At 38.7% G+C, this 27,623-nt stretch overlaps 12 protein-coding genes across 12 annotated transcripts; 5 read left to right on the top strand and 7 right to left on the bottom strand.

The window, feature by feature from the left end:
• Nucleotides 1-129: 129 nt before the first annotated feature.
• On the top strand, nt 130-1,209 carry FDP41_005160 (uncharacterized protein; the record flags this gene model as incomplete). Its single annotated transcript, XM_044708655.1, has 4 exons — nt 130-230; nt 345-429; nt 671-986; nt 1,091-1,209. The coding sequence occupies 4 exons, from the start codon at nt 130-132 to the stop codon at nt 1,207-1,209; spliced, it is 621 nt and encodes a 206-aa protein (XP_044560546.1).
• A 274-nt stretch (nt 1,210-1,483) lies between these two features.
• FDP41_005159 (uncharacterized protein) lies at nt 1,484-2,927 on the bottom strand (the record flags this gene model as incomplete). Its single annotated transcript, XM_044708653.1, has 2 exons — nt 1,484-2,784; nt 2,840-2,927. The coding sequence occupies 2 exons, from the start codon at nt 2,925-2,927 to the stop codon at nt 1,484-1,486; spliced, it is 1,389 nt and encodes a 462-aa protein (XP_044560545.1).
• Nucleotides 2,928-3,068: 141 nt separating this feature from the next.
• Nucleotides 3,069-4,966, bottom strand: FDP41_005158 (uncharacterized protein; the record flags this gene model as incomplete). The annotated part of the gene is made up of 5 exons (XM_044708652.1): nt 3,069-3,679; nt 3,729-4,327; nt 4,376-4,437; nt 4,489-4,560; nt 4,622-4,966. The coding sequence occupies 5 exons, from the start codon at nt 4,964-4,966 to the stop codon at nt 3,069-3,071; spliced, it is 1,689 nt and encodes a 562-aa protein (XP_044560544.1).
• A 298-nt stretch (nt 4,967-5,264) lies between these two features.
• Nucleotides 5,265-7,761, top strand: FDP41_005157 (uncharacterized protein; the record flags this gene model as incomplete). Its single annotated transcript, XM_044708651.1, has 4 exons — nt 5,265-5,604; nt 5,692-6,041; nt 6,087-6,903; nt 6,956-7,761. 4 exons carry the CDS (start codon nt 5,265-5,267, stop codon nt 7,759-7,761), a joined length of 2,313 nt encoding a protein of 770 aa, XP_044560543.1.
• A 320-nt stretch (nt 7,762-8,081) lies between these two features.
• Nucleotides 8,082-9,935, bottom strand: FDP41_005156 (uncharacterized protein; the record flags this gene model as incomplete). Its single annotated transcript, XM_044708650.1, has 1 exon — nt 8,082-9,935. The coding sequence occupies one exon, from the start codon at nt 9,933-9,935 to the stop codon at nt 8,082-8,084; it is 1,854 nt and encodes a 617-aa protein (XP_044560542.1).
• A 1,364-nt stretch (nt 9,936-11,299) lies between these two features.
• On the top strand, nt 11,300-14,253 carry FDP41_005155 (uncharacterized protein; the record flags this gene model as incomplete). Its single annotated transcript, XM_044708649.1, has 2 exons — nt 11,300-13,813; nt 13,885-14,253. The coding sequence occupies 2 exons, from the start codon at nt 11,300-11,302 to the stop codon at nt 14,251-14,253; spliced, it is 2,883 nt and encodes a 960-aa protein (XP_044560541.1).
• Nucleotides 14,254-14,377: 124 nt separating this feature from the next.
• Nucleotides 14,378-15,400, bottom strand: FDP41_005154 (uncharacterized protein; the record flags this gene model as incomplete). The annotated part of the gene is made up of 1 exon (XM_044708648.1): nt 14,378-15,400. The coding sequence occupies one exon, from the start codon at nt 15,398-15,400 to the stop codon at nt 14,378-14,380; it is 1,023 nt and encodes a 340-aa protein (XP_044560540.1).
• Nucleotides 15,401-15,593: 193 nt separating this feature from the next.
• Nucleotides 15,594-19,493, bottom strand: FDP41_005153 (uncharacterized protein; the record flags this gene model as incomplete). The annotated part of the gene is made up of 1 exon (XM_044708647.1): nt 15,594-19,493. One exon carries the CDS (start codon nt 19,491-19,493, stop codon nt 15,594-15,596), a length of 3,900 nt encoding a protein of 1,299 aa, XP_044560539.1.
• Nucleotides 19,494-19,873: 380 nt separating this feature from the next.
• On the bottom strand, nt 19,874-21,353 carry FDP41_005152 (uncharacterized protein; the record flags this gene model as incomplete). The annotated part of the gene is made up of 5 exons (XM_044708646.1): nt 19,874-20,432; nt 20,494-20,633; nt 20,720-20,972; nt 21,055-21,094; nt 21,239-21,353. The coding sequence occupies 5 exons, from the start codon at nt 21,351-21,353 to the stop codon at nt 19,874-19,876; spliced, it is 1,107 nt and encodes a 368-aa protein (XP_044560538.1).
• Nucleotides 21,354-21,591: 238 nt separating this feature from the next.
• On the top strand, nt 21,592-22,874 carry FDP41_005151 (uncharacterized protein; the record flags this gene model as incomplete). The annotated part of the gene is made up of 2 exons (XM_044708645.1): nt 21,592-22,081; nt 22,207-22,874. The coding sequence occupies 2 exons, from the start codon at nt 21,592-21,594 to the stop codon at nt 22,872-22,874; spliced, it is 1,158 nt and encodes a 385-aa protein (XP_044560537.1).
• A 113-nt stretch (nt 22,875-22,987) lies between these two features.
• Nucleotides 22,988-26,018, top strand: FDP41_005150 (uncharacterized protein; the record flags this gene model as incomplete). The annotated part of the gene is made up of 5 exons (XM_044708644.1): nt 22,988-23,074; nt 23,125-23,674; nt 23,734-24,014; nt 24,064-24,156; nt 24,210-26,018. 5 exons carry the CDS (start codon nt 22,988-22,990, stop codon nt 26,016-26,018), a joined length of 2,820 nt encoding a protein of 939 aa, XP_044560536.1.
• A 5-nt stretch (nt 26,019-26,023) lies between these two features.
• FDP41_005149 (uncharacterized protein) lies at nt 26,024-27,083 on the bottom strand (the record flags this gene model as incomplete). Its single annotated transcript, XM_044708642.1, has 2 exons — nt 26,024-26,802; nt 26,936-27,083. 2 exons carry the CDS (start codon nt 27,081-27,083, stop codon nt 26,024-26,026), a joined length of 927 nt encoding a protein of 308 aa, XP_044560535.1.
• Nucleotides 27,084-27,623: the final 540 nt, after the last annotated feature.

Below are 27,623 nucleotides of genomic sequence, written 5' to 3'. Positions count from 1 at the left end.
GTTGTTGTTTTTTGAACAATGAGTGGTCCTCTAATGTCATGAAAGCAGAGTGAATACTCCGAGAAACCACTCTGAAAAAAATTCTCTCGCTTGGAAAGCCTCGTTTCGGTTATTGAAGCTGCTGTTGAAATGAGTTCAAGAAAAAAGGTGCTCTTGAAAGTGATTATCCTTGGTGATTCTGGTGTCGGTAAAACCAGTCTTATGAATCAATATGTGAACAAGAAATTTAGGTGTGTTGTTGATTGTTTTATTATTGATGGACTGAACATTTTTTAATCATCGCAATGGTGATGATTATTATTTGTTATTGTGGTGATTATTTGTTGACGATGAAATGATGTTAGTAATCAATACAAGGCTACCATTGGTGCAGATTTTCTTACCAAGGAAGTGATGGTAGATGATCGTCTTGTTACTATGCAAATTTGGGTACGTACTACAGGAGTGAGGCAACAATTTTCTAATATCTTCGGGCATCTACTCACATTCTCGTGATGGGTTTTAATTTACGTAACACACCCTTCTCAATTTCCGATGGTGTTGTGATGATGACATGACTCTTTTGGTTGCTTTGTGAAATATCGGCAATTTTCTGCATTCAACACATGTGTTATTCGAATACCAAAATAATAATCAACGTTTGGTCCTTCTCAAATAACATTGTTAACAGGATACTGCTGGTCAAGAACGTTTTCAATCTTTGGGAGTTGCTTTCTACAGAGGGGCTGACTCCTGTGTGCTCGTTTTTGATGCCACTGTAGCAAAGACATTTGAGAACATTAACTCATGGAGAGATGAATTTTTAATACAAGCTGGCCCACCAGATCCAGATAACTTCCCATTTGTCGTCATTGCTAACAAGATTGACCTGGAACCACAACGTGTCGTTCCACAAAAGAGAGCTCTTGCTTGGTGCAAAGCTAAGGGTAACATTCCTTACTTTGAATGCTCAGCAAAAGATGGTACTAACGTGGAACAAGCTTTTCGTAAGTATTTGGTTGAGCTCTGTAAATGACAACCTTATTTCTGAAATTCGCAACTCGTGTGAAATTATCATCAACTAAATTCATGATTGGATTCCATTATTTAGAAACCATTGCAAGAAATGCTCTAGGAAAGGAAGAGGATACACCCTTCAATACTGGTACAGGTATCACTGAATTCCCTGACGAACCACAGCCAAAGAAAAATGGAGGATGTTGTGGATAAAACTTTTATCACAAAACTCTTTATCTTTGCCAATTTTGATAAGTAATAGTAGCTGTGGCAGAAATAGTATTTATCTCTACGTTACACTTGTACATATACATGCCATTAAATATGATGTTCAAATTTGCTGGTACGTTTAGTGTTGCTCTTGTTATCAGTTGACAGAAGGCTGATGATGATTCGTGTGACAGCGAAAAGATGAAATAACTGCAATTCTTTTACTCACATTTCTTTTAGTATCATTCCACAGAAATCCCAAGTCTAGCTTGTGAAATTAACGCTCTTGATTTGGATGATAGGACGAGTTCAGGTGTGGTTTTGTCTCCTCAACAAATCTCTCTCCAAACAACTCGTTCAAGCTTGGGAGAAGCTTGGTTTGAATTCCAATATGACCTTGAGATTTGGATTTCACAAATACAGGTCTTGGTATTTGCAGAGTTGAAGGGGAACTATGAAAATTCTCAATATGAGGGGGACGCAAAACACCTTGTTCGTTGCTTGTAAAATGCATGGAGGGAGTAATGGTGGACACATTTGTTGATAGACTGCTCGATACATTCTGGAGCAAATTTTGTACGTTCCCTGCACTGGTGCTTATAGAGTTTTCTTTCTTCTTTTGAATCCTTTTTGGTTGCATGACTGCAGTGAGCGAGGAACTCTTTTTAAGAGGTGGTGGTGGTCTCGCTCCATTTTGTGAAGTTCTTCTCAATAAGGCACTATCAAGATCAATCTCCACCTGGTTTGAAAAAGAGGCTGAAAGATCACTCAAGCTACTACTACTACTGCATGAGCTGATACTATTACTGCTCATTTGTGAATATACATGTTGGTTTTGGACAGGCGAAATTGGCATTTGGAGTAAATTTGAGGAATTTTCAAGGACAGGTGGCCTGACTTGGAAGTGAAAAGGTTGTGGTGGCGTCTCCTTATAATTTGAAAATGAAATGGAGTTATGACTATTGGCTTTCATCAACTTGGGTGTTGGTTTTGCGGTATAATTTTCCGATTTGAAATACTCATGGGAAGTGGAGAATGCAGAGAAAATGTCTCCTGCTACATTCGAAAACTGAGTGGTAGAGGTGGATGATGGCTGTGGCGAGTAGACCATCAGGTTTGATTGCTCTTGATTTGACTGAACAGTTATATTTTGAATATAGGTATGGGGCGGTGAAGGTGATGAGTTATTCACCCAAATCATTGGTGTGGTATCGTTGTTAGGAGAAAATGAAGAATGTTGAGGAAATGATGGTAAGGTCGAGGAAATATGGTTGTTGTTGAGGTTTTGATGAGAAGAATGAAAAGTAAGACTGTGAGTAGAGTGATCATGATTCAATGAATGGCCCATGTTTAAATTTGAAGCGGATGCAGAGCCCTCTGGGATGTCGATATCCTTCTCGGGCGAATAAATTATTTCTGAATTATTTCTGACGAAATCGGCCACCTTGAGTTTGAAAACTTCCTCATCAACCACGGATGAATCACTGTCTTTGAGGAGTATGGATCGAATTCTTCGGTATGGCCATCTGGTTATGCCGTATTGCCTACAAAACTTCTTGAGCAGAGTTTGGCAAATTCCTTAAAGAATTTTGAGCGAGGTAAGGAAAAGGATGTGATAATACAATACACTTACCCATGTCATCGGCAGCTTTCTGAAGGGGTAGATGAAAACGTTGTGATATTTCCTCTAAGGTCGGTTTCTTCTTTGGTGTGGGTGGCATTGTTTTTTATAAACAGGACATCCCTTTTCTAAAATGTTCTGTTTGGTGAACATGATCTTGATTTGTCTGCTAGACTAAAACGCAGCTTTTGAGTTATAAATACTTGCCTTCAAATTAAGTAGGTAAATGAGCTTTATTGGGCTAGTCTTTTTTCACTTTCTTAGCTTCAGTAGGGGTTGATTCATTTTCCAATGCTTGGTCAAGCTTTCGCTTTTTATCTGTGTCGTCTTGTGTAGCTTCTTGTTTGTGGCCATTTTCTTCTGTTGTGGGCATTTTCCTCTTATTTTTGAGAATAATGGTATGTTTTTCAGAGGTGTCATCATGATGATGATGGTGAGAATGATCGTGGTTGCCATCGTGTGCACAGGCATCTCCATGAGTATGAGCATGGGTGGCCTCTTCTTCTTCGTCCAATTCAATTGGATCTTCAAAGTCCTTCCATTTATCCTCCATGGCCATCTCTTCATCAGTGAGTAAGCACGAATCAAGTTTCGCAGAAATGTCCTTCTCTGAAATGTCCATTCCGATGAAGACAAGCTCTTGTCTTCGATCTCCCCACTTCTGGTCCCAAATTTTTGCAAGACTATTGTCATCTTTGGGCCAATCTTCTTTCGGTATACTAGCCCAGAATCTACCTCCAGTTTCAATTCTTAGGGTGTCACCTGCTTGCGACCAAAGTCCATAAATATCCATCTTAGTGCAAAGCCAAAAGAATCCTTTGCTTCTTAAAACGCCATCAAGGGCTTCCTCATCTATTGCGAATAAGTAATCAAAATAAAAACAAAAATAAAGGATACATACTGTGAATAAATTGATCTGAAAGACGTTTTGGATGGAATGGCCTTCTTCTTCTATATGCAAAACTTGTAATTCCGTATTGTACACTCTCTGGAACATGATTTCCTTGCAATTCCTGTAACCAACCAGCTGATTGTTGCGCCTCATTGAAGTCAAACATATTGGTATGAAAAATGCAATCAAGAGGAACTTTTCCGAATTTTGTCTTGATGAGCTTGGCTTTTGGGTTCAAGTGACGAATAGTTTGTTCTAATAGGCCCAACTCGTCGGCTGTTACCAAGTCAATTTTGTTGAGAATAATAACATTTGCGAATTCAATTTGATCTACTAGCAAGTCCACAACCTGTCTGTCATCATCAGCGTCATTTTGAAGATTTTTGTCTTTCAATGTTTTGCCGCTGGTGTAGTCGAGCAGCCAATTGTAGGAATCAACCACGGTGACCATGGTATCAAGGCGGGCAAGATTTTTAAGGGTAACATTTTTGATAGGAGTTTCGCTTGGAGCTTTTTCCTCCTTCAGTTTGGTTTGTTGAACATAATTGAGGAAATCATCAACAGAAAATGTGAATGTCTCCGCAACGGGTAAAGGTTCACTTATACCACTTTAAAATCGGTTATTGTTGGAATGTATGCATACTACTAAAACATACCTAGATTCTATGATCAAGTAATCAAACTTTTTCTCGTTGGCCAATTTAGCAATTTCTTGCAGCTAAAAATGTCAAATCATTAAAAAACGCGTTCTGAAACAACTACTACTTACCAAGTCTTCTCTGAGTGTACAACAAATACACCCGTTCGCCATTTCTATGAGTTTTTGTTCCTTGGTATCGTTCTAAAAGAAGAAATTCAGGTTTGTTGATGATTTAGCGAATAACCAAACTCTAAAAACATACCTTTAAATGGTTGATATGAACAAGTTTTGCATCAATGTTAATCTCGCTCATGTCATTCACAATGACGGCAACCTTATATCCTTCCTGATTGTTCAAAACATATTTCAACAGTGTTGTTTTGCCTGCTCCTAAAAACCCCGATAGAACAGTCACAGGGAGTCTTTGATCATTCGGATCCTGTGGTTTTCTAGGAGGATAAAACCCTGAAGTATTGACTTCATCTTGATTTGTTGTGGAAGTAGATGATGCAACGTTTGTTGTTGTTGGTGTTGTTGTGGAGGCCGACGATGTTGTTGGTGTTTCTTGAGGTGCTGATACACCGCTGCCGTTAGCATCATGGGTCATTTTTTGTTTAAATTTGGAAAAATTTGAAGAAACCCCTTCCGTTCGCCATTTGCGGCTTGCTTTTGCGTTAGATGCAGTCACACGAGCTGCGGACGAATTTTGCACAACAAACGAGGACCAAACAGTCGACACTCTTGAAGTCTATTGAAGTCACATGGAATGGATCAACGTCATCAAACACTCACACGAGGACCAAAGCTGCTAGATAGGTAACGTTCAAACCAAACACCCATGAACCAATTACTACGCAAGAATTTTGTAACAAGTTCAAACCGAGTTATTATTATTTCTCGAAAAAATGTCGTCGTCTCTTCTCGGACCGAACAAGACACAACAAAACTTTGTAGATCCTTCCTCTATCGTTGTATCGGAGAATGAAAGTGAACTTGATAAGGCCATCAAAGAGGAAGTAATTTTGTGGTTCAATTCGTTCAAATCTCTGAAAACAAATGCTACCAGAAGTGCTGTAGAGAGAAGTCATCTCACTTCCGTTCTCAAATTACCACGAGCTGAGCTCATGAAAGTTATGGTAAATCTAAATTTGGTCGAATTAAACACTCAGGACAAGATGATCATGTTTGATCTTAATGATTCGATATTTACAATTATTTATCCTGAAACGTACAAGCCAGCAGAAGGTAAGTCTGGTGATCAATTATGAATGTGCGATCACTGATGATTGATTAAAATTGATCTAAACTTTTATTATATTCACATGTCTCCAGGAGAGGGATTGATGGTTACGTCAGGTGACCCCATACTGGAGAAAGTAGTTGCAAAAGCTAATCGGTTCATTCAAAGAGACCACGCAAGCATGGGATCACCAAGTATTGCAATCAGCGTATTGCTTTCAAAAATTGTTGAAATATTTGTTTCAAAATCATTCGAAACATTGACTCCTGGTGTTTTAAATGCCACAGACGATTTATTTAGCAAGAAATTACAAGAATTGAACAATAATCAAGATGACATAGAAGAAGACGAAGATGATGGCATTATTCAAACACCAACACCTCAAAAAGTTCACATTGGAGAACAAAAGAATATTTTCGATATGCATTTCGAGAAGGATTTGGTAAGTGTCATAGGTTAACTCACCATTGGATACATTATATTTCAGAGTGAATTAATTGAAAAACTTCAAAACATTAGCCAAGATGACGACTTTGAAATGTTTAGAAATGCTTGGGGTACCTTGACCTCACAATACATTGAGTACTCTTTAACTGCCAAGAAACGTATTTTAACTGAATTGAAATTAATTAATCCTGTCAACGGTAGAAATGGATGGAGAGTTGATTTGGTTGACGGAAATATTTATGTTTGGACTGTCTCACTATTCAACTTTCCTACCACTTCATCGATTGCTTCTGGATTGAAAAGCTTTAGAGAAAAATATCAATTTGGCTCTGATGAAGTTGTTCTCGAAATTAGATTTGGGAACTATCCTGATGAACCTCCTCATTTACGAATAGTTTCACCTAGAATCCAATATTTGACAGGGTTAGTGAGATTTGATGGAACTATTTGTCCCGAGTTTATGACAAAGGCAAACTGGAACGAAAACAAATTTTTGACCATTGAATCTATAATTTCAAAAGTCAAAAATATTCTTATTGACCATGACGCAAAGGTAGATCTTCGAACATTTAAGAGTTATGATGTTAAAAATGCATTGAATAGCTATGTGAGACAAATGAGAGTTCTTTCAATTCCATCTAGCAACAAGTTCAAAGAGAAATATTTTATCTTTTCTTCTGCTTTCAGTAAACGATGCTTTGATGTCTCTGTCAACTTGAAAGCATTGGAAAAAGGTAATAAGGTTCTTTTACCAAGCGAAGCTGCTTCCAAGATTTTTGAAGATCCAAATGTTGAGCTACCGTTAATTTTTGAAATAGAGACAAGACATAGCCAAAAGATATATTGTGGTGTGAATGGTGAGTGAATTTTGATGAACTGATTTTTTATTTACAATTTTAATTCATTCAGAATTTTCGGCTCCCACTGGACAGATTATCGTACCAGAATGGATGTTCAATTCTTTATTCATTACCGAAGGGTCTAAAGTTTTAGTACGATGTGTCTCACTTCCTCCAGCTTCTAGTCTCAAAATTCAACCACACAGTAAGGATTTCTACAATATTAAGAATTACAAGGAGGTGCTGGAAAATACTTTGTCTCAATATAGTTGTGTCACTGAAGGACAGTCTTTGCAAGTATATGATGATGACAATAATGTGCATATGATTGAAATTATTGAAACTCAACCACAGCCTGCTGTTAGTGTTTTGTCAAACGGAGGCTTTTTGGAGGTTGAAATAGATTTTGTTCCTGCTATTGACTTGGATGACCCTCAAGAGCTCGCTCAAATGCAAGAAAAGGAACGAGAGAACAGAATTCAGAAACATGAGAAATTAAAGCAAGACGTGATTAAGCAAACTCTCAAAGAAAGACAAACAAAGAAAGAATTTGTAAAGAACGTTTTATCGAATACTGCCAACGATAAGACTGTGCTAGTCAAATTCAAGTTCCCAGATTCCTCTTCATGTAGTCAAAAATTCCCAGTCACTGCCTCATGTCTTGCATTGTATCAGTATATCGAATGCCTTGATGAAACAGGTGTATGGAAACCCTTACCATATTCGACCAGCAAAGAGTTGTCATTATCTACCACGTTCCCTAAAATTGATATTCCATGCAATGAGAAAATCTCGCTACAGAGTTCTGGTATCGTTGGGCAAGCAACTGTTGTCATTTCTGAGACTGACCTATTTCCGAATAGTTCTGAATGTTAAGTCATTAAATCATTGTTTGTATGTTAGCAACTCGTCCTCGCGTAGAACTTGATCGATCTTGTTTTTTAAATTATTTCTTAAGATTCCAATACCATTAACATTCGCTTCTGCACTGAGCATTTCCACAAATGCAAGACAGCTATTCTCATCGTTTGGACTTATCAAAAGCGAACCTAGTGTTGACATTTCAGGAAATTCATGTATCATTTCATAAAAGGAGTAGGAAAAGGTAGTAACGAACTCTCTTGTCAAGGGTAAGGCGATCTCTTGGTCATGTTGTCTAATAGAATAAAGTTAAAAAGAAGTCTTGTCATTCACACTTACTTTTGAAGAACTCGATTGATTTCTGTTGCAATGCTTGTGATATGCTCGAACTGCTCTGCACTGCATATTGCGAGAATCAGACTCCATAGTACGCAGTTGATATGTTTGGTATTCTTTTTGGGAAACTGTGTAAGGGGTTTTCTTTCAATGAAGGTTTCAACACTTACCACCGAAGGATGATGGCATATTTGCAGAAATATATAATAGGAGCACATGAAACTCTTCATATCCTCCATATTTCTTAATACTAATCGAATGAAAGGTAATTCTTCCAAAATGCAAATCCTCAGTCGAGGAACGTCTGTCAAATTAGCAAGAAGTTTCATTGTGGTTATTCTCATATTTTCGACGAGAGACATGGATTTCATCAGTGTCTGCGGCATCTCTTTCACTTCTTTAGAATGGTGATCAGATTGTAAGGACTGTGAGCAAAATATCTGCAATCTTCCACATGACGACAAGGTCATGAACATTTTGATTATTTTTCTTGCTATAAAACAATCGTACATCATGAGTGATACGTCTTCTGTTTCTTGTCTTGGAAGGTTATTTCTGATAGGCATCTCTTTCGATCTTTCAATCATTTCCATGGTCATGTTTAATTTTTGGATCAGCACAAATAATGCTTTCCCATGAAGAATCCAATGAAGTAAATGCCTTGACTGATCCGCCTTCTCCACAACATCGTTCATGAATTGCAAAATAAATCCAACAAATTTCAAATACTCCTCTTCTCTCTTTTCAATTCTCAAATACTCCACCAATAAATCCAAAATGCCAAATGACACAAGCTCTCTTGAAATATTGATGGAAGAGAACACTATGATCAAAGCCAACAATGCATCTCTTATCATTTTCCTGTCCACACAGCGTGGATGGGTTTGGTAACACTGATATTCAATTCGTAACTTCTCTTGGAGAGTCTGCAAAAATCGAACTCTACATGTCACTTCATTCAAGGAAATGGAAGATCCGCTCGATAGTATTTCTTCAACCACGCGAAAGAGAAATCCCTCATCTTTGTGGTTGAGTATTTGTGTGGTTTGGTTATGGGGAATGAAGCTTGGCAGAAGATCAGGAAAATGCAGACACAATGTTTTCAACTCATGAGAATTGTCAGCAAGAGCGTCATTGTTCTTCTCACCACTAATCCGTTCCTCATCGTTTGAATCAATTAAACTTCTTAAAGATTCAAGAGTCGTTGCTTGATAGGACTCCCCCACCATCAACTGATAGTTTTCCAAAAGGGATTCAGTAATGTACTTGACATTGTTTTCCTTTTCCGAATAAACACTTGAAAGAATGGACTCTAGAGTGAAGCCTCCCGAAGATGCTCCTTCAGTATCCATTCTCTCGAACAAATCTGTTCCTTTCATAAACACTTGTGGAGGATGTTCCAAATGATACAACTCGGAAACAAGTAAATCTTTTGGAGCTAAGGAGGATAGTTCGGTTTGAAGATGTTTCTTTCTCTCATTGAGGGCTTCCTTATTCATCGTCTTTGTATCGGTTAGGATCTCATGAGTAACATGAGAACTGGGACATGTTATAGTTGAATTATCGTTGAATATATTCTTTGTTTCGGGACTCTCAGAGACTTGTGAGACAGCTTTAGAAACCTTGAAAGGTAACTCCTTTTCCAGCGAAATCTTTTTCATTTCTTGCAAGGAATCCATCTGATCCGATAAGCTAGAGTGGGTATTGTGGTCGCCATTACTCTCATGTTTTTTCTTCTTGATTGATGAAGGAGAAGGAATGAAAAACAATTTTGGAGGTTGTACGGTGGGAGAGGGAGATTGGGCCGAAGAGGAAGACTCGCATCCTCTCTCTCCTATTGAAATAGATGCCATACTACTATTGATCATCTCTCAAAAAGAAAAAGCTTGATAGATTTCCAATTTTTTTATACTGAACAGGAAATTACCTGAAATGTGAATTTAAATAACGCAGTGAGAAAATGCAGGGACAATAAGAATGAGCAAACCCTCTCTTATTTGAAACGTAAATTTAATGACTTTCTGGAATTGTGGCACACCTTCCAGAGAAAGAATCAACAACAATGTTTCATTGATATTCCTTGCACCATGTTTCCTTCTTTAGAGTTTTGCAAACCCTTAAGTTACCTGGTTCTCTCCTTGAAGAATTGATTCCCAGTACTGTCTTTGGAACCACAGGTATGAGAATTTTACATGAGAGGAATTCTTTACTATTTGTTGTTACTAAATGTTTGTTCACGTTGTATAATTGATCGTGGAGTTGTTCTGGATTTCGGAACTATTTGAAAGGAGTGTACAGTGAAGGATGGTTTGAAACCACATAGGATGATGCCACTGGATTTGATGCCATGATGTTGTTTCATCATCCAAAAGCTTTATTATTTGGATTTCCAAAATATGTTGAGATACATGTTTAGATATTACCTGAAAAGCAAAATTCTGAAAAGACAAATCGGAAACAACATCGCGTCGATTTGTGATGGTTTGTTACCCATTCCGCAGAATGTGTGAAGTCTTCAGAGAGATGATCGTCCATCGCCACGAACGCTGAACAACAACAGATCCAATTAGCATTCAAGTCGAAGGTAGACAGCGTGCGTTATTTCATATGAACACAACCGACGGTTTCTCACCCCTTTCAAAAACGCCAACAATCCATTTCACTGCCAAATATTGCTTCCTTCCCTCCATGGATTAGATGAGACAGCAACAACCACAACAACAACAGCAGCAATTCAAAGTTAAATTCATTGCTGACCACTAGTTGCTGAACCTCGAGCGTGTTCTCTCTCTCTTACTGTCTCGCCACAACCGTCTTTTGTCCCTTAATTTTCTTCCTACCATTTATATTCTTTGGCTTGTTCAATGAGTTGGGTTCGTTGTCTTGTTTTGAAAAAAAACACACAAGCAACAACCACACGTCGACAACGACCTAATTCTGCGAAGAGGAAGCTGCTGGCCACACTCACACACGCTCCCGTATTTACTAAAACTATACTCACGCAGTACTCTCTCACGATTCTCGAACCTTCACAGATATACTGCCGCAGAAAGCCACTTTGGGAATTATTGCTGTTTCAGAACCATACGGAATCTTTCTACTCCCACACACGTTTGCATACCCACCTATCCGTTCATTGAAACACTTACATCTGAGTGAATTCATTTGGGCGAATTAATATTCCATCCATTATTGATTGGAATTAGTCTTACAAAGAATGAATCCACAACCACCTTCGTCTTCTCACCACAACCACCACCAACAAACATCATCGCCTCCTCCACTCCTTCACAAGCATCAGCAACAACACCGAGAGAACAATTCTCCTTGTAATCCCATGAAAAATCACCACAACACATTACAACATAAACAGTTCATGGATTTTGGTCATGAGCAACATAATGAGGCAATGAGGAGTCAACATCATGAATCTCACTCTTCGACGTGTCATAAAAATTCGACTGCCATTGATGCTGTTGGCGAACATCCTTCATTGCAAAAGCATCAACAACAACAACCTCTAGTAGATCCTGTTGTTGCGGTTCATCCCACGCATGCGATGCTTCCTCCAAATACTTTGACAACAAGTATGAAGTTGTCCTCACTGCTTCTCGCGACCACTCCCACAAACACAACACAAGAAGAAACGCAAAAGAATGGGGTGTCGCCACATCAATCCACCACGGACAATAATAACAACCATCATTATTTCATTTCACATCAGCAACCTCACCAATTACAGCAAGTGGGACACGCACGGACACAGCCACATCCACATACCATTTATCATCATCCGACATCCATGGCTCAACAGCACCTTGGCCACCAACAGGATGTCGGACACCACCATTACTCAAGTGGTGCATTAGGTAAAAGGTTGCAGCATGGCGTCGGCGTTGACCACCATCAGCACTACTATCCCTACTACCGCCAAACCACATCTGCAACCACCAACGGACATTGGTCTTCATCCAATCGATTGTTATCTTCCTCTTCGCACGCTTCCGTACTGCCCATGAATCAACACAACAACATTCATCACCATGAAAATGGTTCTTCTCATTCGATGCTTCATCACCCAACTCGCAACCAACAACAGACACCAACATGCAACACAACGATTGAGCAACCCGAGAACTCGTATCCGTACCAATTTGGAAACTCCGAACTGTCCTCAATGGCCCAATCCAACAGTAGTGATGCCACTTCCTCCTTTACAGGACCATTCAAGGAAAACAAGAACGAAAACACCCAAAAAGTGTCCACTACGGTAGTTGGCGGCGCAAAGAACTGTCCTCCATCCTCGCTTGCAGATTCATCGCCTTCGCTCAGAGTTCGTTCAGCTGAAACATGCGCAGCTTCATCCCGACCAACTGTTGCACTGCCATCACCACCATCCAGATATTCCACCTCGTATGTGGCATCAACGGAGGACAAGAAGAATCATCCCCTTGGATATTGCAACAACTCTTCCCAGAATCATCATCATACTCAATTATTGTCTCAAACCCTCACACATTTCCAGGAGCCTTCATGCATTCCTAACAACCCAATGACCATTGCCACTAATGGAAATAACTCAACTCACAGATCCTCGAGTCAATCCTTAGGTTTCTCATCCGATCTCAAACATTATTCTTATTCGTATGCATCTCCCTCTAACTACAATAACAGCAACTACAATCGTCCATTGTCTTCCACTATTGGACTGCCTTCTCATCAACATGAACCCTCGACTGCAGCAAACATGCATGCATCACTAGGTTTCACCTCTCATAACCATGATCAACAACAACAACAACAACATCAGCATCAGAATGGTTTCAAATGGAGCAGTGTGCTCTATAAGGATCCTCTCATCGATGAGAATGGTGGTACTATTCATCCTCGCCTTACTCCCTCCTCCATCCTTGAGAAATCAAATGGACGACGAGAAGAAGAACAACCGGAACATTTAAAGGCTTCAACTTCTTCACCTCCTGTAGCCACCGTGAATACGAGAAGTGTGATTCCTATTCATCATCATCATCATTACTCACACCTTAACGGAAACAACAACCATCACCAACATTATCATTCACAAATTAACAACAACAAACAAACACTAAAAACCGACGTATTATTGAGAGCAGCCACTACCTTAGAAAATCATTCAGGTGATATCAATGCTTCAAACGTGTTGGTAGGTCATGACACCAAAACATCCTCGGAATTTGAAAGGAACGCTAATAGTAGCAACAACATTGATCGAGGATTGTGTGTTGTAAGGAACGAGGAGCCTGGAAGCCAACATGTTGAAACTGAACATTGCACAACGATCAAAAACCCATCAAGTACCAATATTTCCACAACACAGAATTATCAACAACCAAAGAAGAGAAAACTGAGCAACAATTCTTATCATGAGGAAAGAAATAGTCAAAACGAAGAGGCAGTTTCATCCTCTTCTGAGTCTTTATCAGTATCTCAACAGAAATCAGAATCTGCAGCAAAAACCAAAGCAACATCGGTAGCTTCAAAACCATCTTCAAGGACGAAGAGATCGAACAAGATTGTTTCATATGCCGAATATGCAGGCGACGACGAGGATTTTGAGCAAGACAATTCCTCCTTTTCTGAACAACTTAACCATTCTAATGAATATTTGAGTGAGAGTAGCGAAGAACTGCGTCACAAGAAGCCAAAATCAAAAAAGAAATCAAGTTCAAAGGATTCTGATTTTTCTACAAAGGTAGGTTTTCTTTTTTGCATGAAAATCCGATTGAATATTATTTCCATCATATTTACATGCGAATGGAACAGAAATCATCCACTAAGAAATCATCCAATGGAAAGATTTATGATAGTGTCAAGGGAACGACTTGTCACCAATGCAAGCAAAAGACAATGGACCAAAAGAGCTCCTGTAAAAGTTGCCTCTCATCACCAATGAGCTCTTCCACGAACAGAGGTTCTTTCTGTGCTAGCTGTCTTAAAAACAGATATGGCGAAGAGTTGAGTGAGGTTGTCAATAATCCAGATTGGAAATGCCCTATTTGCAGAGGTATTTGTAATTGTAGTAATTGCAGAAGAAAGGCAGGAAAGAATCCAATCTCCATCACAACTAGAGAGGCTCTTAAATCTGGTTATCAATCGGTTCATGAAATGCTTGTTGATAGATCTAATGAATGAGGACACTGTAAATATAATCCAACCAACAATGATGACTATTTAATGCACAAGGAAGTAATTAACGAATCACCAACACCGAATTTTAAATTAAACCCCTTTTCTCGGTATCATGAGTTCAGCATGCTTATTCTTTGAGGGCTTGCTTCTTTGGATCTATACCAAGAATATACTTCTTGAAACCAGGGAATGCCAAGCCAAGGCAAACAAATGAAGCCACACACAGAGCAACTATGTACCTAGCAATTTCCTTGAATGTGGCACTTCTCTTGTACTCCTCTTCTGTGTATCTAGATCTGATGTTCCTCCACCTGTCTTCGAGGTTATATCCCGGATCAAAAATGGTTTTCACTCCCTCCATTCCAACAAGATCACCTCTGGCACTTTGTTCGGACTTTACCGCAGAACCCTCCTTGTTTGCTTCAAGAGAGGATGCCTGTGCAGCGGAAAGAACTGATTTCACATCCTCAATACCTTTTAATTTGGCATCTCTCAATAATTTGAGTGTTCTTTGTTGATGTGATTGCTGCTTCAATTTCTTTTCAACTTGGAAAATTGCTTGAATTGAACTCTTTAAATTCTCGTCGACACCTTCCTTTCCTAACATTTCTTTCAACAAACTTTTTTGCTTTTCTTGCTCTCTTTGCATTTCTTCCATATATTCTCTCTCTTCAGGAGACAACTCTCCCTTTGGTGTGAGTGCTTTTCTATCACCCTCTGCTGGAATGTGGAAAATAGCCTTCTTAATACGTTGATTTTCTCTGATATCATCTAACTGTTCGGGTGTTAGGTTTTTAATATCAAGTCCTTCTGGGATGGAAATAGGAGGTACAATAACGCTAAATTGTCCACTATTTAAAATATCCTGAACCCTGTTGGATGATCTAACATCTATGTGTTGCTGCTGTTGTTGTTGCTGTTGTTGTGGTTCTGATGATGATGAAGCCTCTTGTTGTGATGAAATTCTAAAATTTGTTGAAAAGGAGCGAATCATTCTATTACTACAGGAACAACATGATTTTCCAATACAATGAGAGCACAGAGATTTAATTCTCTTCTTGTTGTTATGGCCACTACTCTCCAACAAGACAATATTCTTGATTGTTGTGGAGAGTTGCCTTCCGACTGCTCGTGTTTGCTTATGAAGCATTTTTTTCTAATTTTGTGTCTTTTTTGATAGAGAGGTTTTCGCCTAAATACAAAGAACAATAACGAAGGCCTTGTTGTCAAATGATTCTTTGGTTATGTCTAGTAGATTCTTGTTGTTGTTGTCGAACATCATGGCTGCCTTCATCAACTTGCCGATGTTGATGGATCGATGCGATATTTATTGTATATTTATTTTATTTGAGTGCTCGTTCAAATCCATGAACAATTCTTGTAAGGTCTGTAATGAGAGTCTCATTCGATTCTGAATTCATCGCCATATTCAACAAATCATTAAATTCGTAAGTGTCTTTAAGGGTAGTGAAGGACCATTTCTTCTTTGAAAAGGGTTTTTGAATTTCTTTTGGAATGTTGAGTTTTCTCTTAATGTTCTTTTCAGAGACGAGAGGACTCTTTTTGATATCGACCACGGATGCAAATGCTTCGAACAGACTCCTACAACTTGCCAAATAACCAGTCTCTAATAAGATGGATTCTACAAATTGATGTGCACTGTGAGTGTCCTGTGGTTGTGTCACATTCCAGTAAGCAATGGTCATGGCAACCTTCTTGACAAATGTTTGAACTCGGTGTTTACCCTCCACGGAGAAGATGTCAATACTGGCATAGAGTCTATTGAGAAGAGGTTTGGAAGTAATCTTGGAGATACCTCTTGCTGTATCCCAAGTAATGTTTGTATCTTCATTGAATTGGAGAGAAACATCAAAGTTGTGGAATATTTCTTCAAAGTCATTGGCTTGATTTGAGAGAGCCGTCTTGTCTTTGAGATTCTTGTTGTTATTACCATTTGAATTATTGGTAGTAGAAGAGACATTTAACTTTTTGGCGCTATTGGAGGTTGCACATAAGACCAATTGAATAGTAATCTTGCTCGAATTAAATTCCTTCTCGAAATATGCATTAAGGAGCGTTGGGAATGTTCCTAGATTTTGAGTAATCTTATCAATGTCCTTTAACTCGAATTCATTTTCAAATCTTTCAAGTTTGTGCTTGAGAGGAGCAAGATTTTCAACCTCCTCTAGTTTGATGAAATTCGGTTCTTCTGTTGGTGTTAAAATTCGGGGAGTGGGTTGAGGATCAAACTTGGCAGTGGTTGTGACATGCTTTGCAGAGGGTGAGGCTGAGGTTGCAATTTCCATTATGATATCATTCAAATCAGCAGAGGCATTCTCTGATTTAGCAATTCCACTATCCACAGTAAATATTTTTGTAAGCATTTCCTTAAATGAGGTTTTTCTTGAAATTTTACCTGTAGTTAATTTGCTTGGTTGTTGTGGATGAGATTGAGGTTGTTGTGGTTGTGAGGCAGAAGTGGAATCTAATGCTTGATCCAACGTCACTAAAACGCGTGGTGAATCCTCACCACTTGTCACAACTCTAGAGTGTTGCTGATGGCGTTCTTGTTGAGATGTCGACAATGAGGTAGCATCATTTTGTGATAATACCGCAGCATGTGACAAAGTGTTTTCCATGGGTTCTTGATCTTCATCCTTGTCATCCCCATCAACATTCACTGCATCGTCTTGAATTTGAAGAGCCGACATACTTTGTGATAGGGCATCACACAACTCTGAATCATTCTGGTACATATCAGACAATGTCTTTGCTTGAGCATTCAAATCTCTCACTTCATCTATCCAATAACTGTACAAGAGTGGTATGATTCGATACAGGAATAGATTTCTCTTAAAGTGAATGGCATTCTCGAGTGGAAGTTTGTGATGAATATCATCCTTCACATTCAACAAATCAAACAAATCATGATGTTGGAAATAGTCTTTAGCCTTTGTAAAATCACCAAGAGCGAAAATACAAGCTAAATTATCATCCAAGAAAGAGGGATCCGTAAAGAAGGAGTCCTCCATCACTTCACCACTCATGGAGCTACCCAAAAGTCCCCTAAAGGAGGTTGAATCATAGGAACCACTCATACGAGCCTCTTGTTGTTGTTGTTGAGAGGTCAATGAGGAACCTACTTGTTGTTCCGATCGAGCTTGATCATCCTTCAGATATTTGAATACGAGTACTTGCTCAGAAGGTTCCACCATGACATAGGCATCTTTGGAATGAACTGTGACGACATATTCACTTAGTTCAGGCATGGGTTTTGGTGGAGCATTAAAGCCAATGGTATGTCTCGAAGTAATTCCTCCACTATAGGGTAAGTATTGAGTACCGAGTTGAATGGTAAATTTCAATTCTTCTGTTAAGGGTGTTGGAGAATAGACAGAAACTGGTGTACCTTCTCTTCCTTCTGCTGGATGAATGGCCGTAAATTTAAAACTAACCACTCGATATTCATCAGCACCTTGCAACATGTTATACAAGTCCAATAATTGACGAGTTTTCTCTTCAAACTCAGTTAATAATTTCTGTTTCTCCAAGTCTGTGCCATGCATAATTTTGAGCATACGCAAAGACAGCATGTTCTTGAGTTCAGTAGCGATGGCTTTTGGAGCGTTTCCTCCTCCACCGAGATGTGGTGATACGGGCAGTGATGGTGTTGGTGATAACAAGTGACCAGGACTTGAGGAAGAAGAAGAGCCTGCTCCTGGTGCTAATAAGGAGAGTGGGTGGTTACCACCACTACCACCACCTCCACCTCCTCCACCACTACTGTTCTCATCTGAGAGCAGGGAGCCTGCATTTTGTTTACGTTTGGTGGGAGCCTTACAAATCTCCTCTCGTTTGGCACATTGAAATTGTCGTGTTTCAAGCCAATACAAGAGAGAGGGATGTTCCTTCAATTTGGTGGGATATCGATATTTCATCATCTTTTTGGTAAAGTCCTTGTAGTTGAGAACTAGTAATTTGGTGGACAAGACAATTCCGAGTCTAAATTTGTTCTTTTGAGGTTTCTTGTCTCCCTTATCTAATTTTCCGAGCTGTTCATCAATGGTATACGAATAAATGTTTGGTCTCAATTTAATCTTGTCATGTTTGACCAAACAGAATTGATCTTGTTGTGCATCTTGTCCATCCTCTCCTCTCACATAGATATGAAGAAATAAATCCTTTCTGTGAGAGTTTGTTAAGGAAGTTGAGATGTTGTTGTTGTTCACACCACCAACAATACCACCACTCAAATAGTGATCAACCAATGCAGGTGAGAAGGTAATGACCACTGGTCTCGCAATCTTCTTACTTCCATCTTTAATCAAGTTTTCAGCACGTCCAGCAAGAGATCCAATAATGTATTTGCAATCCTCTGAGAAATCTTCTTTCAATGAGAGAGCAACGAGAGGAGGTTCAAACGAATTGGCCTGAACTTGATCCAAGAGAATCTTTTGAGTGGTTGTTGTTGTTGTTTCTGATGGTACTGTGTAATTTGTACCCAACTGATCGATGGTAGTGGCAGGTGTATCGAGAATGAGTTGAAATTTGATGGTGAATTTGGAGTATTGATACACGTCTGTGGGTGCATTCAAAAGATAACCCTTTGGATTGAAAGAAACAATGGTGGATCCTCCGAGCTCATTTGAATAATTACCACTCAAAAGATCACTTAAATTCATGTTGGAGTTGAGAGGATATTCAGAAAATGTGAAAATATCTTCCATTGTGGGCGATGATGATGTGTTGTTGGTTGCAACATGTTGTTGATGCCTTGTGGCTGCCACATGACAACTCAGGAAACAATTTGCACCTTCACTACGACATTTGTACATGAGTAAATCACAATTGACAATCCTAATCTGAAAATCAGGAAGAGCTGGATAGGTGGGTTTGTTTTTCTCGGATCCAAGTGCATAGTGAGAGTTGGCAGGAAGGTTTTTAACGAATTGAAGAAAACTGCTGCTCGAGGCAGGATTTATGTTGTTAATGTTATTATTATGGTGGTGGTTGTGATGAACACTAGTGTGAGAGGATGACATCGAAGAAGAGCTACTACTACCGCTACTACTCGTCGTGCTGCTGCTGTTGCTACTCACTGAATGTTGTGGACTCGGGTGTTGTTGTTGATGATGGTTTGGTTGTTGTTGGTGGCCCATCATCATCATGCCACTACCGAAATGGACTTGTTGGTGTTGATGGTAGGAAGAAGATGAATTGGTGGAGGAGCCAGAAGAGGGCATGTTGATGCTTTGCTAATTTATTGCTGTTGGTGCCAGCGGTTTTGAATGGCAGTTGACTTTTTTTTGTGATCGTGTTCATAAATCAGTGACAAGCAGAGGACAGCGCTTGTGAAGAACATGTCAGTGAGCTTTGGAAATGGCAAATCTGTGATATAATGTGCAACGCTCACTTGACTTTCTCCTTAGGGAGCCAATTGAATGTCTTTTGACCTGATTGATATCAATGGCTATGAACTGATTGATTAACAATCCTCAGGTTACGTAACCTGATGGATTCATTAACAGTTGCGATTTTCACTGAGAATGATGTGTTTCCATTTATTTGGCTTTTGTTGGCCCTTCTATTAATGTCACCCTGTCATGCTGGTGATAAGGTATTTTTAATTCAAGAAATCCTTTCTTACGAGAGATTCGTCGTTGTGGACTCTACGGATTGTCTCTCCAAGTAGAGCTCCAATGTCAACAATATGAATTTTTGGATGATCTTTGATCTCTTGCTTGTGATTGATAGAGTTTGAAACGACCAACAAATCTAGTTCAGCTGTTTCATCAATCCTCTTCAAAGCTGGGCCAGTCAACAGGGCATGAGTAACACAAGCATACACTTTTCTTGCTCCATTTTCTTTAAGGCATTTAGCGGCCGAGCAGAGAGTTCCAGCAGTGTCAACAAGATCATCCACAATGATACAGTCTCTTCCTTTCACCTCTCCGACCAATTCCATCATCCAAGGCATGTTTGTACTGTTTACAGCGACATCATTTGAAGAAGTACCATTTGTGGATGTGGAGGATGAAGAGCTTGACTCATTGGTTGTATTTTGTTTAAAATCATTCCAACACTCTTGATCCGATGATTTAGTTTTTTTCCATTTGTTCATGACAGCCATTTGGGCATCCGCGAATTGATCAGGATACTCGGATTGGACGTATTGCAAGAAACTTAATGAAGTCACATTTGCAAATTAGATTAAAATATTGTTAGGCATGTCTGAAATCTTACCTATCAGCTCTTGAGCCACCTCCAGCATCTGGAGACACAATTGTAATCTTTCCATGCCACAAACCTGGCACTTCCTTAAGAAGAGCAGGGAAAATGACACTTCTTACACCAATGTTATCCACAGGAATTGCAAAATATCCCTATCAGATATCAGTAATAGACATAAAAGTTTTCAGAAATGTGTCACATCATTAATTTCGAAAATATCTGCCATAACGATACATACTTGAATTTGACCGGCATGCAAATCGACACAAATTACATGGTCAGCACCTGCAGATTCAATTAATTTAGCGACTAGAGCGGCACTGATAGGAACTCTGCTCTTCGTCTTTCTGTCTTGTCTGGCATATGCATAGTAGGTGATAACAACATTGATTCTGTTTACGCTCGCTCTTTTAAGAGCATCAATCATCAATAGCATTTCCATAAAGTTGTCATTGACTGGATCCGACATGGACTGCACAATAAATGTGTCGCTAGACCATTGAAGGTTTCGACAGAATCATTCAAATAATTTTTAAGTATTGATCTAGTTTGATGGTTGTTTTGGGGACCTACCTTCCACGGACATTTTCATTCACTTGAACAAAACATTCCCCTAACGTTTTGAAAAATATTGTATTAGAATTGTGGTAGAATCATTGACAATGAATTCATGATCGGGATGATCCATTTTTGACGTATTTGAAAAAGGTTCAATTTTCATTCATCATCAAATCTTTTCTCAACACGATCAACATACCATCGGCAAATTTCACGGTTTTGGATTTGCAAATCTTGATATCCAAGTATTTGGAAATATTGTTCGCAAGTTCTTCATTAGCTGAGCAACTGATGAGCTTTAAATCATAACCCATTTTTTTCTGTTCTTGGGATATTCGGGATTCATTGTTGGTGGTACCCACCTCAAAGAATACTTGCAGTAAATTCAATTTGAACAACTCTTTTTCATATTAAAATAATAAAGGGCTTTTACAATGCAATCAGGGCTTATTCATTTGTAACTCAGAAGGAATCAATTTGAGATGGTTTTGTAACAAGAGAATCTATTCAATCAAATTTATGAATGAACAAGAAGGAAAACTGTCCGAAAAAATGATGTCTTGTCCTTTCTCTGGAAACTCTTCTGCTGGCATGAAATGTCCAATCACTGGTGCATCATCCACCACAAATGAAGCAACCACTAATGATTCCTCTATTGATGCTTGCCCAGTCATCCATGCTGTGAATGAAGAAGAAGTGCAACAAGTTAAACAAGAAAAGAAGGAATCTACTTCCGAAGCCCAACAAGAAGAAGAACAACCACAACAAGTTGAAGCCAATGAAGATGCTACTGACCATTCTGTAACTAAAGCATTGGAAGCATTGATGAAAGAGTCCGATGAAAAATCCGAAATTCCTAGCGTAGCAGAATATCAAAAATTGAGAAGAACAACGGCCATCATTACCGGATTCTATGCCAAAGGAACTGAAGCAAAGAGAGAACAATATGAAAATGTGAAAGAAAGTCTCTCTCGTTTATATGGTGATGAAGAGCAATGCAAAGCTCAAATCTCCGCTCTTCAAAAATATGAAAAATTTAAAGGTATGTTTGGAATGGTAATGCGGTATGATTACTGACCCATTTTGCATTTATAACCTATAATCTACTATTACCATTGTGGTTATCTTATCTACTACTACTGCTTACGGAAATCATGGTCATCGTAGGTCACCTCAAATATAAGGAATATATGGAGAATTATCAAGATGAATTGAGTAATTTGCAAGCTCAAAAAGCAAAACTCGAAGAAACTGCCAAACATTATTATGACTTGCATATTTGGTCGCAAGAAATCGTCAAGATTTGTGAATGGCTCGAACAACATTTGGACTATTATGCTTACAAGACAATTCCTGATCTACCAGTGGATAAAATCTTTAAAGGAGTTATTCCTCAAGCACCTCCAGAACTAACTGCTGAAGAAAAATTCAAGTACAGTAAGGGTTTAGATGAAATTTGTCACAACTTGAACGAAAGCAGAGATTTCTTTGAGGCCTCTGTAGATGGTAGACTTAATCGTTATCAAGAAATTGAGCGTGAAATTATTTTATGTCAATTAGAATCTCTAGCTCAATCACCCAAAGAAGATAATCCTCGTCGCGATTATATAGAATCTGAATTGAGACAAGATTTGGCTCATGTTGAATCTCAACTCAAGGACAGCGAACGCCCAGAAACCCAAAAGAGAAGACAATTCATGTTGAAAATGCACAAAGAATTTATTGATGTCTTGAGCTTCTTTAGGGAGACTCTTGGAGTGTTGAATGACAGCAATATTCCTAAAAAATACGATGAAAGATATACAAGCAAATTCACTCTTCCTGCCGATGAGTAAAAGTTAGGCCAAATTGGAGACAGCACGTTGATGCTAAATTTGATCAAATCAAATTTTAAATTTTGGTTAGGCGCGCTTTTTTTTCGGTTTTACAAATTAAAAAATATCATCATATGAGCCTCAATAGTAGTGCTGCAGGCACCAGCAACTCGATGAAAACCTCGGGAGCTCCTTCTGCTGATGTACTTTTTGATCAATTGGTAGGTACAATGAAAGAACATGAATCTAATTGTGATTGGCAATACAATAGCAGAAGGATCCTCACGTGAGGAGAAAGCTCGCACTTGGAAAGCACTATGATGCTCTTACACTCACCGAAGAGGAGGAACGTGCCATTAAGGAAGATTTGATTTTGGCAAAAAAGTATGAGAATGAGCTCAACGAGAGAGTTACACGGCACATTGAGAACGAGGAACTCAAAAAGTTGTTGATGCAAAATGAAGAAGAATCAAAAGGCTCAGCCGATGCAAAGATGAAGGCTTACTACAACAAGTTGCAACAACTGCAAATACAGGCAGAAGCGAAACTGAAAAAGCAAATAAGGGAGGCAGAAGAATATGAAATTGCCAAGCTTGAGGAAGATCAGAAACGATTACTCGAAAGTGAAACAAAGAAGCTCCTGGAAGGAAGACAGTTGTTTCAACAGTCCGAAGAAAAGCAACGACAAAAAGAGCAATCAGAGATTGAAAAGAGAGAGCAGTGGATGACACAAGAAGATGATGCAACAAAGGACTTTCCCATGAATTCATCCCCTAAACGAAGAGACTTGGTCAGCCTCCTTCAATCTACTTCTTCACAAAGTAAGTTAATTTTGGTTAATTTTCCTTTCATAATGTTTCTTCCGATGTTTTTTTATCAGAAAGAGTAATTCTTCTCATGACGGTGGATATCGGAGATGGTCGCTCTGACAACATCACAGTAAAAGAAGATGACTCTTATTTGGACCTTGCTAAAAAGTTCCAAGAAAAACACAATTTAATTCCTGCTATTATCGAACCATTAGCAGAGCACATTAAGTTTAATGTTGAGAAGGTGCTAAAGGAAAGAACAATGGACATGTTCAAACTTCCTCAGTCCACCACTCATCCATCTAGCATGTACAATAGAAGTCCTGCATTATCAAAAACTAACGATACAAAGGTAAGTGCAAAAAACTTGAGATCATTTCATTCAACAAGATTTCATGTAGGTTGACAAATATGAAAGTTTGCAACAAATTGTGGATCCTAATCAGAAAACAAAGAACAGGAGCTCTACTCCGGTGAGCTCAAAGAACAGCAAGGTGTGTATTAAGTGAATAAAACGTCATTACTCTAACCCTTAATAATTTTATAGCCCGTACATGAAAGATTACATGAAAGTGCTAAATATAAAGAGGCAAGAATTTTAAGGATCAAGATGGAATTAACAAAGAATGAACTTGAGAAAGTAATGGAGACAAAAGTTCCTATGTCGGAAACAAGTAGAAAAATCGTAGAAGAAATAGAAAGAAGTCGAGCCAAAGAAAAATTTCAAAATTACGGAGAGTTCTTATATAATGAAGGTAAAGAGTTGATTCGAAAACAACAATTGGAAAAAGAAAGAATACAAAGGTTGGAGGAGGCAAAGATGGAGGTTTTCACATTCAAGCCCCAAATTAATTCAAACTTTAAAATTGCGAGACCAAGCAATGCTTACATGAACTCATTCAAACACAATGTGATGATGTATGCAGAAGAAGAAGAAAGAAAGTGCCCGTTTAAACCGAAGATTAATCAAAAATCTGCTTTGATGGCCGTACAAAAGAAAAACGAAGAGTTTTTGTCGGATACTGGAACTACTGACCCCTTTGAATCTTTGTTCAAAGACGCAGAAAAACGAAGAGCAAAACTGGAGCAAAAACAGAGTGAGGCTGTAAAGCAACAGTTGATTACCTCCACAACAGGAGTAGGAAAGCCCTCGCAAGAACACATTGAAAGACTTGTAAATAGCCGAAAGGAGGCCGAAAAGAATATCATGCAACTAAGGATGCAGTTAAACTCAAACTTTGATCCTGAGACCGGGCGAGAGCTGTTTAAACCCTCAACCACCAGCAAAAGACCAAAGTCGGCAGGGCATTCAAGACAAGGGTCTTCAGTTTTCGAAGCTCTCTACAACAAGAAATTTGAGGAAGCAAAAAACACCATATCAAAAGAATACTACAAAGAGATTGACAAGTTGGCCAACACCAAACATGTAAACGAAGCAAGCAGAAGGATTGCTGAAATGGCCAAAGTCAAAAAGATTTACAAGCTCTTTACATACCTAGACAGCAATAGTGATGGATATTTGAACATTGAAACTGACATTTTAGGCTCAAGTGAAGAACGTTTCCAAGTCATAGACAAGCATTTACAAGAAATATTATTGGATGTATTTGAACAGTTCGAAATTGATTCAAACATTGGTTTTGAGGAATTTGCTGCCGCGGTTCTTCAGAGGATGGAAAAAAGCGACGCAAAAGCAATGTTGTTATCCTCAACGAAGGGTCCTATTCAGAAAGTGGCTGGAATTGATTCCCCGATTGTTCAATCTTCTCCTGAATCGGAATTCAGAGAATGTAGCTTTAAACCAAAAACAAACAAAAAGAGTGATGAATTGGCATGGACAAGACGTTCTACAGGTCAAGACCTCTTCGAAATTCTCTACAAGGAAAAGGATACAAAGGAACAAAATCTCTCCAGACTCAAACAAGCTTATTCAGAGGATCAAATGCGAGAGTGTTCGTTTAAGCCTCAAACAACTAATCCATCTGTGAACGGATTTTCAGAAGACACTCTTCACAGACTTTACAGCAGGTCTCCAAAGAAAAAGAAACCTTCATATCCCTCCTTAGAAGAGCGTGAGCTAGAAGAATGCACATTTAGGCCAAAAGTTAACAATCAAACTCCAGAAAGATTTTCGAAAAGAATTGACGGCCGACCAACTCCAACAAATATCAAAACGAACAAGAGCTACAGTGAAATTTTCATGTCTTCAGAAGCAATCCCTAATAGTACTAATACCGTTAAAAAATTTCGAAGTATGACGCCACCATCAACGAGACCATCCACAAAAACACCCTCTCCAACTAAGAACAATAGGGTTACAAGTCATACTAAATCCTCACTAATTCTCCTAAGATAATAAATTTAGTCTAAAAATTCATCGAGTCTATTGTGATATTCATCAATAACACTTCCATTGTGCTCCACAGAAAATCCATTTGGCATAAAACGAATATGTTGCTGTTGCAAACTGTCATGATTGCTTTGCCCTAATGTTGTGGAGTATGTATAGTGGCCAGCTCCTAAACTGTTCGGTGTGTCTTGTTGGGTGATAATTCTCAATCCATTATCAGCATTGCCGCCACTGCTTGCATACGATGAATAGAGTGGTTGGTCACCAACACCTCCACTTGTAAAATAGTTTGGAACGAGCAACGTTGGACCAGTCTGGCCATATCCAGCATTATTAAAATGAGCTCTGTCCTCTTCATCGGAATCCTCTTGAACTTCATAAGGGGCATCCATGTGATAGTAATAGACAGATTTTGGAACTAGATGTTGATGCTCTGATGTGGGTGAGTCAACCTTTATGGTCCCTTCCGTGTAAATAACACCAAATTTGATTTCGTCCAATGTTTCAACATTCAAATGATTCTTGTCTCGATCTGGAGATATTTGGCGATGCCTGTTTTGATAATCATTATTACCACTGTCAGCACTTATAAGTGACACTTTAGAAGACGCTTTTTTCATATTTTTCTTTCTAGGGCAGAAGTACAATCTATATTTTCCAAAAAAGTGATGACCATACAATACCATATTAAGGAACCCTTGAAGCGGATTGGTAATGGCCTGAACAAGATCCAGCCAAAATATTCCAGAAATCATGGTTGCTGATGGCCTTTGCGCCATAACGATGGATTCTTTAGAAAATATGGCAAAACCGATATGTTGTAAATAAATAGAACATTAATGTGTTTAACAGTAAGGCAAGTACAATGAGATGCGGTTGAAGAATGGAGTCTTGAGTAAAAAATGTTGTAGACGGACACTTACCAATGAGTCGATTAATAAAGGCTGGAATCCAAGTTATGACAAACGCCAATAATATCAAGAAAAAGTTGATCATTGTTTTTTTTCCCAAATGCTGATACTTGTCATCGAGTGAGAGAATTTCATCTTTGCTTTTCTGTCGTCGGTGCATTCTAAAGCAAATACAAACTCCCAAAAAGAATACGGCGCACAAAACTACACAAATGTACACCAGCAAAAATGTGACAAATCTAAAATTAAGAAATTGAGATCTGTCATGATGCAATCCTATCCAACACCATTGCTATATAAAAAAGAGCTAAATTGTATCCTGTTCTGAACAAAAACGTACCTGTAAATTGTCAACCCTGTTAAATCCATCTGTAAATAAAACAACAACGGTATAAATAAGAGGAAAACCCCAGCAAATGATGTGAAAAGCAATTTCTAACAAAATCTTCCTCCTTTTGTGATGTTCTTCCGAAAAGTGAGGCGTCACACTCAAAAACAGTTGTAAACAAATGCATGTACTCCAAAGTACTGAACTAACTTCGAAACACGTCATCAAAAATCCTTGAAAGACACAACACCATTCGTACTCTAAGCTAATCCCAAATAACGATATTGCGTAGCTTAAACTTGCAAATAAGTCGCTGATGGAAAGGCATAAAACTAATCTATGATTCATTGCTGATAATGAAAAATCATCACT

The sequence above is a fragment of the Naegleria fowleri genome (assembly GCF_008403515.1).
Source record: "Naegleria fowleri strain ATCC 30894 chromosome Unknown tig43, whole genome shotgun sequence".
NCBI classification, from domain to species: domain Eukaryota; phylum Heterolobosea; class Eutetramitea; order Acrasida; family Naegleriidae; genus Naegleria; species Naegleria fowleri.
This window is presented reverse-complemented; position numbering and strand designations above follow the sequence as displayed.